The 9,736-nt window shown below is 46.6% G+C and overlaps 1 protein-coding gene across 1 annotated transcript; it reads right to left on the bottom strand.

Annotated features, from left to right (window-relative positions):
* Positions 1-645: 645 nt before the first annotated feature.
* LOC102110039 (uncharacterized) lies at positions 646-9,131 on the bottom strand. Its single transcript, XM_014257243.2, has 8 exons — positions 9,056-9,131; positions 7,400-7,470; positions 7,066-7,295; positions 6,806-6,918; positions 3,437-3,617; positions 2,766-3,018; positions 1,017-1,302; positions 646-784 (listed from the first exon to the last, which is right to left on the bottom strand). The coding sequence occupies exons 1-8, from the start codon at positions 9,129-9,131 to the stop codon at positions 768-770; spliced, it is 1,227 nt and encodes a 408-aa protein (XP_014112718.2). The 3' UTR covers positions 646-767.
* Between the last annotated feature and the right edge of the window lie 605 nt (positions 9,132-9,736).

Below are 9,736 nucleotides of genomic sequence, written 5' to 3' on the forward strand. Positions count from 1 at the left end.
ACCCTTTGAGGAACCTTCAAGAAATTCTGGGAATCAGCATCTCAGCCAGGTGCAGAGTGAGACAAGACACAGTTAATGATGTATCTTTCTGTTGATGCTCGTAACCTTTATTTGGTCACTGCTAGAAAACAGATACAATTAATTCCCTTTCCTCCCTCTGGTTATTTTAAAACTTGTGGAGTGTTATGATTTTATTTATTTCTTTTCATGTAACTTTTGCTTGCATGAAGCATTTGTGGCAGTTCCCCTGACTGAATAATCTAAATCAGCAAAAGGACTCTCTTATTACTGAAACCCTGACTATAGGAGGACTTGTGATGATCTTTCAATGTTAAGCAAGTTGGTTTTTTTTCCCTGCTAACCTGTTAGCATTTTACTGCAGAGGAAAAGCCTCTAGTCAAAAACTCATTTTCATTTTTACCAAGTTGATGCTTTCTCTGTCTCATGTAAGTAAGATCCAGGCTTGTGGGTACCAGGATACCAAGAAAATTTAAGATTTTTAACTTTAGGCAAACACAAGATAATTTAATGCAACAGACAGGAGAGAGGTCCAGCACAGATGTCTAATGTGTTAGTTTTATTTAAAGATGGTCTGTCAGTGCTAGCGTAAGAAATGTTCTTTAAAAAAACATCAAATAAATAAATAAATAAATAAATAAAAATAGGAATAACTTTCTGTTGAGGAGCTTAGAAAGCATCTGGCTTTCATCTTGGGAGGAAGGGGTACTGTAAAGCATTCTTCAGAGCAGGGAATAGGAAAGTTGATCCTAATTTCTCCGGGAACCTGCAAACCAAACATGAAATAAATGTTGTTAGAATCTGTTTTTGTCTTGGTACATGTCACCATTGTCAGCAGTGCTTTTGAAAAACCAGCACTAGCTTAAATACTGGGCTCAAATTAATTCCATTCTCAAACTGTGTCTTTCTAAAGACTTAAATGAGAAGCTGTTCCCTCCCTGTCCCACGGCACGGACATGGTCTGTGCTATTCAGGGAAGTGGCTTAGACAGGACTCACCATTGCAGCCCATCCCACTCAGGGAGCCGATCCTATCAATCCTCCTCCCAAAACAGCCAGAATCTCTCATCATCCTGGGCATCTGCAGCCCCCTCAGTCTCTTGAGGAAGGGGTTCCTGTAGGACAGAGGGGCGTTGGGTGCGATCCTGGGTTCAGCCTTCTGGTTGTCACTGTCGTCGGCGAGTTCTGACAGGATCTCCTCCTGGGTTTTGGGCTCTTGCAGGTCAGGGTTGGACTCCAGGGCTTCAATCATTGCAAACTTATCCTCCAGTCGTTCCAGCAGAGCCTGCAAGAGAAGAATTAAATTAATGAAACTCCTTGTTTTGTGGTCATTTGCTAACTCTTCCAGTGATTCTGTTCTGCATTTATTGATAGCCCACCCTAGGGACTGACAGGTTAAATCCTGGCCTTACTGGTGGTGGTTGGGTTCTGTCCTCTGCATTATTTTTCCCTGTTCACAGCAATTCCATCTATGGGAAGATACAGCTTCACCCTGTGAAGCTGGTTGCCACCATGTGTGTTTTACTGGCAAGGTTAGAAGATAGTTTGGCAGAGGAGAGGATGCAAGATGTGGGTTGCACAGGGAGATACCACTCAGCCACCCATGGTACAGTCTGAGAGAACCTCTAGCCAAATAGCCCGCTCCCACATTCCCAGAAGTTGCTGATTTTTCACCCCTGGCTATTTCAGTGGACATCACTTGGAGAAACTCTTGGTGTTTTCACTAATCTCTGCCCCAGGGATTGCAGGATTACTCCTTAAAAGTAACTGAAAATACCTGTGTGGTAAAATCATGTGTGATTGCTTCCTGGGTACCATTTGTAATTTGTAAAGCTTTGTGTCAGATAACCTCCTCAAGGGCAGCTCAACCAATTAGAGGAATGTAATTTCACATCTCTAGAATATGAATAGAGAGGAATGAGCCTTATGGCTTGCCTGACAGTGAGTGCATTTGGAAGCCACTCTTCCTGGCTGCTGAAAACAGCCCAGAGGCAGCTTAGCTTCAGTTGTCCTTATTAGCTCAGGGAGTTTGTTCTTAGGGCCTGAGAACAGCTTTGAGAAGCTGGGTACTGGTACCAGCCCAAGGAAAGGTTTGAGCTTTCAGATCCCATCAGAGTCTCAAGTTTGTACTGTGCTGTAACAATGGATTTTCTTTATAATTTATTAAAATTCTTAGCTGGTAACTTTATAGCTCTGGAAGCTTTTCTGGACGAGCCACACTAAATTATTGTTACTCCTCTAGTAATATTTCTAAAAGTTTGTCTTTGGGTGCTCCGCTTTGCCTCCTCATCATCCATACACAACCAGATCTCTCAAATTCACAAAGCTAGAGCCACATGGCTGCCCTGTGGAGCAGGGATAGACAGACAGCAGGACAGACAGGACCCCACCTCAAAGTTTTCTGTTTGTTCTTATGGAGCTACTCTGATGATTTTTTTCCTTCCCTGGAACTTTGTTCCCAGGAAGATGTATCTTCAAAAGAAAAATAACTGAAATGCCAAAGCAGATATCCTACAACATCCCAGTTTTGGTTCCCACTGCTGTCCAGGAGCTCAGGTGAACCAAACAAGGGAAGATATTTCCCTACAGATCTTCTCTGAACCCCTTTGTAGAGCTGAGGCTTTGTCCCCTGGCATGCGATGGCTGATGTGGTTATTGCAGTCCAGTCATGCAAAAGGAGGGCAAAGCACCAGCTCACACTCCAAAAGCACACCTCACACCCCAAAAGTTTAAAATGAGAGTGCTCACCTCCATGCTGGCCAGTTCTTTGGCAGGGCTGAGGCTGTAGATAGGGTTGGCTCTGCTGGGCTGGAGCTGGATGAGCAGCAGCAAGAGGAAGCCATAGAAAAATGAGCCTTTAGTGTCCATGGCGCTGACTTGGTTGGGAATGGGGAAGTTCAAGCTGTTTCTTCTGAGATGTCCCTTCAAGTCTCTCTCTTCCTTGTCCTGTAGTCTGTCTTCTGAAGCTTGTCTTTTATACTCTTTGGGTGATCCCTGCTTCCTAGGTTATCAGTGGGTTTATCTTGGGCACATTCCAGTCCCACTGCAGGCATGCAGCTCTGTCAAGGGAAGATTCCCTTTATTAGCTGTCATTAGGCAGCAGCTGCTGTTGCTGAGGAATGTATGTCACAAGTCAGTGATTTCATGTCACTCCCCCTCCTCTTGATACCAGGCGCTGTGATTACATAGTCCAGTTGGAAATTCTTAGCAATTCTCTTTCAAGAGACCCCTATGGTCAGATTTACAGAGATGGGAAACAATCCCAAAACTCCTCTAAACTTTGCTCAGTTAGAAGATTTCCATAAGGAAATTGCCTTTTACAGGGGAAACAACAGGCTTTCAGATGAGTATTTGTTGAAGAGTCAAGAATGAAGATAAATTGACTTTCAGGACGTGCTTTCCTTCTATATATGGAATACGCACGGCCACCGCACACCACGGAGTGTGCTGAAAATCCCAGATTTTTTTCCCATTGCTGCTGAGGTGATATCACCACTGAGATTTTGTGTTTTACCAACAAGGGCAGCACCTCAATCTGCACCTCAGTGCACACTGAGAGCGAGTGCCTCCAGCCCTCCGCGACAATCGGCGTCGGCACCGCTGAAAAGCGTTAGTGTTTATTAACAGCCAAACTTTTAAATAATGGGATTTCTTTAAGAATTGATGGTAAGGCTTGACCCTGCATCAATAAAATTTAAAGAACAATCAGTCAGATTCAGCAATAATCTTCTTTTACAAGAAAGAAACTTGTTTGATGAGAATTTAAATAGATAGCTTTTGGTGTTATTCAGAAAGGTATCAGAATTTGTCCCAAAGAAAGAACGGGTGAATTTGTGTGTATGTGTGTTTTGTGAGGAGTTAAAACAAAATCTTTAATTTAATGTATCAAAACCAAAAAGTATTTATTTGTTTTGTTACATGCTGAATGTCTTAAAATTAGCTAGCAACTGCCTATTCTTAAATAAGGAATTACAAAAGTACAGAAATGCTTCAAATTTCTCTTCCACTGTTGTCTTTGTGCTTATAGTATAACTAAAAATTAATCTTTTTACAGAAATGCAAGAGTTCTAAATTGTGAAGCAATGGCTTTTTTTACATTTTCCTAATGTTTCTTGTTATTTTAAATTGAAACAACAACAAATGTATGAGTAAGTTGAATGTCAGTCTAGTAATAATTTGTTGACTCTTTATATGAACATAGATCTTAAAAGAATCTCCTGAGTACACTTTCAAAATAATAATAATAGAATGATAATATATTTCCCATGTCTTAAATGTCTTAACATGGTGTTTATGTACAAACATGTGCACATACTGTTCACATGATCAGCTACCAAAATTATACTAGAAAGGACATTCTCAAGGTTGTGAAGTCACACTCAAATGCTACTTTTGCTATTTTTACCTAATACATCCCAAAGTCAGCCCAACTCTGCATATGTTCTGATGAAGTATTTTATTATAAGAGCTCTATTTTTCCTCAGTGTTTTTCTTTTCAGAATATGGAGGCAATACTAGTTTTTTCTATTATTATGTGCTCCAACACTTTCCTATTTTAAAAATTAGCTAAGATCCTGATAGTTTCATTTTTAAAATTAACAATCTGTACTGCAGTGTCTGTATAATTCGTTAATTAATTACAAGTATTCTCTTCCTGCTGCTCTTGCTGTGTGTTTGTTTGTGCCAAGGTGTTAGTTTGTTTTGTAAACTGCAAAAATGGGAGAAGATAAACCAGAATTATTCATTGATTTTGAGTGTCCAATTTAAGATAATTAGAATCTGTTATTGTTGTAGTTCTTGTTTCTTTCCTTTCACACCCCCCTACACACTAGGTATTCTCTACTGCTCGCTCTGTACAAAAATATTTGTAGCTTGCTCTGAGTTTTCCTTTGTGTCTGTTTTTTGGGGTATTTTTGTACAGCAGCCCCTGGAGCACAAACCCAGCAGCAAGAAATTGAGAGACACAATATTAAAATCTCAGATGTGAAATATTTTGCTTTGAGTGACCTGTCCCTGTGAAACAATCTAATTTCCCACGATTTTAGTCATTAAGTTGGACCCTGAGATTATCTTTTCTTTACTGCTTCATTCCTTTTCATCTTCTGTGTTCCATGGCAGATAAATAAGATGCAGCAGCATGACTTCAGCCTCAACAATACTTTTCTAAGACAGGAAGTTTTGTGCTGTATTCCATGTACAAAGTGTAGAGGTGGGATTAAATGACTGCCCAGCACAGCAGCAGCTGTATTTTCACAGCCAAATTCTGCCCTCGATTATCCATCTTACAGTTCTGCTAAAGCAGAAATGTCAGAACTCAGCTCATCATTGTTAAAGCTATAAAAGTCACTTGTTTATCTCAGTGTTATCACCTTGGTAAATTAATATGAACTTTAGGCTTTATAGCCCAGTAGTGGAGAGTCAAGATCCAGGCGTTGTCCATGCTCAGCTGGGCATTTCCCTAGTAAAATGTCTGCCTTGGCAGAGCAGCAGGGTCTTCTAAGAAGCTTACTGTGACTGGTTTTAGGGTTGGGAATCTGTCCCATTTCCCCCTTCCCAGGGGATGGGATGGGAGGTGTGGTGACATGAGGCTGTTAGAGCAGCTCTGGTTGCTCAGATCAGAGAGGGAGAGCACCAAGGGTTCTGCTGGCAGCCCATGTGTGGATCCTGTGATGACGATGGACAGAGCTCAGCTGAGGTGACGTTGTCCCTTCCCCTGCAAGATGATTCTGTGTCCTTGTTTTTCAGCCCTGTAAGGCTAAGGACCACAAACCTGGGGGCTGGCACCATGTGGGTTCCATCTGCTGATGGATGGACCTGCCCCAGGTGCTGCCCTGACCTGCTGCACATCCTGCCGGTGGTGTCTGTCCTCCTGCTGCCATTCTGAGCTGGAGAGTGTGAGCTGCTTGTACACAGCCTCCTGTTCTGAGGAAGAGGCTGCAATTGGATTCCTTTCATCTCCCAGTGACAAAACCTTCGATAAAACTATGCCACATCCCACCCAGGCTCTCTCCCTGCATGTTAGTTAGCTTGAGAAGGAAATTAATAGATGAGGCCATCAGACAAGGATCAAAACACAAATATAAAAATGTATGGAGTGGCCATCCTGCAATGAAGTGCTGCCTCATTTCTCATTTTTTCCAAGGGGAGAAATTAATTTTCATCCTAAACACGGATTGTTTCTCCCGGTGATCGTGATACAGTATCTCTGAGTTGCGGCTGTCCCTTCCTTTGCTGAGTGCAGGCTGCAGGGAGCCCCGGGCAGGCGCTCGGGGCGATTGGCGTCTGTCCCGGGTGCTGAAGCCCTCGCACCCCTTCTCCTGCAGCGGCAGCGCTGCCCGGTGTATTTTTAAAGCCATGGAGCCCCTCTGCCTTTAGAAATCCCCCTGTGCCAAGCCTGGCACTGATGCGGCTCAGCCCACGGTACAGCGGCGTGTGTAGGACACTACCTGGAATTAACCCCTATCCTCCGGGGAGGATTCCCTGGTGGCAGCAGTGAAGCCGTCGGGAAAGGCGTGGCTTTCTCACTGCCACGGTCCCATTTCAGTGCAGTGTGCAGGGTCACTGACAGTCATGGAAAGATACAACCAGCATCCTTGCTGCTGCTGCGACCCTCCAGCAAAAGGCTTTCCAGAACGGGTGGGACGTTCTAGGCAGAGTCAGGATGGAGAGGGAGACGAGCGGTCTGGAGGGGGTTTTGTATCCTCTGACCATCTGCTAAACCGTGACCGAAAAAAAACCCCACTCAAAAAAGGCGATGTAGGCTTGGCACCAAGTTTATTGCTCCGTGCCCCACTGCCGTGTCGGGTCCGAGGGCAGCCTGGTGCTATGGCTGCTGAACCGGAGACTCAGGAACCTCTGGGCAGCCGGTGCCGGCTTCAGCTCCTCCATCTGCTCCAGAAACCTGTGAGAGGAGCTCAGAGAGCTGCGGGGGGAGCCGCTCCGAGGCTTTCAGCGGGGACAGCGGCAGCTCCCGGCGGCAGCCCCGGCCTGCCCCGCTCCGCCCCGGGCTCTGCTGCTCCCATCGCAGCCCGTCTGCGCTCCGGCTCACCCATCCTCGTCCCTAAGCAGCGGCAGAAGTGTCTCTGTCGGAGGGAGGACAGGCGTTTCCTTCACTCCTTCACCGGCTCTGTCCCTCGGCTGGCCGGGGAGGGCTGGGGCCGGGACCGGAGCCGGGAGCTCCGGATCGCAGCCGCCGGCCTCAGCCCCGGCCCCCGGCTCATCTCCCACCCTCGGCTGCCCTTCCTCTTCCCGGAGCTGCCGCAGCGACTGCAGGAGACCCTGGAGAGGAAAGGGAAGGAGAGGAGGGACGGAGAGCGCCTCTCCTCCGCTTTGCCCCGGCGGGACGGGTGCGGGTGGCCGCCCTGGAGCCCCGACCCCGGGACCTGCAGGCACCGCACCTCCGCACCGAGCTCCTCTGCCCAGGGCATAGCGAGCAGCAGCAGAGAGCCGGGACCTGCATCCTATCCCTGTCCCTATCCCTATCCCTGTCCCTGTCCCTGTCCCTGTCCCTGTCCCCATCCCTATCCCTGTCCCTGTCCCTGTCCCCATCCCTATCCCTGTCCCTGTCCCTATCCCTGTCCCCATCCCTATCCCTGTCCCTGTCCCTGTCCCTGTCCCTGTCCCTGTCCCTGTCCCTATCCCTGTCCCTGTCCCTGTCCCTGTCCCTATCCCTGTCCCCATCCCTATCCCTGTCCCTGTCCCTGTCCCCATCCCTATCCCTGTCCCTGTCCCTGTCCCTGTCCCTGTCCCTATCCCTGTCCCTGTCCCTGTCCCCATCCCTATCCCTGTCCCTGTCCCTGTCCCTGTCCCTGTCCCTATCCCTGTCCCTGTCCCTGTCCCCATCCCTATCCCTGTCCCTATCCCTGTCCCTGTCCCTGTCCCCATCCCTATCCCTGTCCCTGTCCCTGTCCCCATCCCTATCCCTGTCCCTGTCCCTGTCCCTGTCCCTGTCCCCATCCCTATCCCTGTCCCTGTCCCTGTCCCCATCCCTATCCCTGTCCCTGTCCCTGTCCCCATCCCTATCCCTATCCCTATCCCTATCCCTATCCCTATCCCTATCCCTATCCCTATCCCTATCCCTATCCCTATCCCTATCCCTATCCCTATCCCTGTCCCTGTCCCTGTCCCTATCCCTATCCCTATCTATCCTTTTCCCTATCCCCATCCCTATCCCTATATCCCCCCCTTTCTCTATGTCTATCATGTAGATTCTGCATTGCTTCTTTGCCCATGGATGTCTGTCCTTCTATCCCCACTCTGCCCGGAGGGAGCTCAGCTGCCTCCTGCCAGACCCCTTTAGAAGCTGAGGTGCTGCACTGGAGCCTCTGGCATCAATAAGGGAACAGTGGCAACTGCCCCACAGGTCACCCTGCAGGAGCTACTCCAGAGGGACAAAAGTGCCCTTAGCCATCTCCCCTGCCTGGCACCAGCTCTTCCAGCGATTTCCTTTCCCTCCACTCTCCATCACTGTTAGGAAGGAGTTGATGCAGTGAAAGAACTTTGCACTTTCAGCCTGTCTGCTCTGCCTCAGACACACAGGAGCTGAGAGCTGGGTTGATTTCCCCTCCAGGGGGCTGAGGGATAGATCATTTCTCCTTGAGGGAGACAAGTGGGAGGAATTGAAAGTGTTCATCTGTCTGCAGCAGCTCTTGGGACAGCAGCTTTTTCATCTCTGTATACAAATTTCTGTGCTATGTGAGTAGACCATGTCCCGAGACTTGGGTTTAGGAGATTTTCTTTCTTTGAAAGTTCCTCTGGCATTGTCACCAAACCCTTCCTTACCTTTCCCTCTGTAAGAGGCAGAATAGCAGGCTGGGTCCTTTCATTCACTGCCTGGATAATATTAAAACAATTTCACTAAGCCTCTGCCTTCTGCCTTCTTCATTTGCTTAGAATGGAATGAAACCAGCAATATCAACTGGTGTGGGACAGTGATTTTTGCATCCAGCTGTTTTAACAGCTGGCAAGTGGGTTTGTTTAAAGCAGCACAGCAATGAACCCAGCAGAGAAAGGAGATGTGTGTTTTGAAAGCACAGTACCTGAATGAAGGATGATGTCAGGTGAGAGGGTTATTGTTGATAGAAAATGAAAGCAGATCTGGGTGAGGATGTGCATTATCCTCAATTTCATGTGTACTGAAGACAGGAGTGGAGAAGGATAAAGCAGTGAGACTGAACAGGATCTGTGTGATGATCAAGGGGAATAAATAAAACTGGCCCTCTATTAATAAACTAGCCAGAAGTGAATATTTGATGAGACCAAACCTCAATTGCTGCCTAACATCACTTAAAATCAGGTACATCAAAAGCACACATATTTGAGAAGATATCTGCTTGTTTCTTTCCATATAGGAGTTCTTTTATTGGAGGCTTTTCTCCTCAGCAACTGCTGTTACACTGGGCTGTAAATTCATGCACTGCTTCTTAGCAAAGATGGAAATGGCACAGCTCAAGATGAGCTTCCCTCATCTGACTGGCATCCTCACTTCAAAGCTTAGCTTTGATTATTTAAATGCTAATAGAACTCAGCAAATTACCTGAATTACAAACACACCTGGCTTCAGTCCTGGGGATCTAATTATAGAGCCTTTAATGTGAAATAAATTGTTCTTGCTTTGAGAAAAGTGCCTTTTTAAAATGTTTCCACAAAATGCCAGCTGATGGCACATTACCAGCTCGACCTCTGTAATTGCAACTCTTATCTGTTTCTTATTCACCTTC

This window comes from Pseudopodoces humilis, chromosome 24 (genome assembly GCF_049639895.1).
Source record: "Pseudopodoces humilis isolate 2021_Gansu_Grassland_sample_001 chromosome 24, ASM4963989v1, whole genome shotgun sequence".
Taxonomy (NCBI): domain Eukaryota; kingdom Metazoa; phylum Chordata; class Aves; order Passeriformes; family Paridae; genus Pseudopodoces; species Pseudopodoces humilis.

What these genes read in the sequence shown, in the direction of transcription:
- LOC102110039 (XM_014257243.2), bottom strand. Translation starts at nt 9,131, where the DNA reads ATGCACATCCTCACCCAGATCTGCTTTCATTTTCTATCAACAATAACC. An exon ending in GGACCCGACACGGCAGTGGG is followed by an intron (nt 3,618 to 6,805) that starts GCACGGAGCAAT and finishes AACGCTTTTCAG; the next exon opens with CGGTGCCGACGCCGATTGTC. An exon ending in GTGGTGTGCGGTGGCCGTGC is followed by an intron (nt 3,019 to 3,436) that starts GTATTCCATATA and finishes CTGATAACCTAG; the next exon opens with GAAGCAGGGATCACCCAAAG.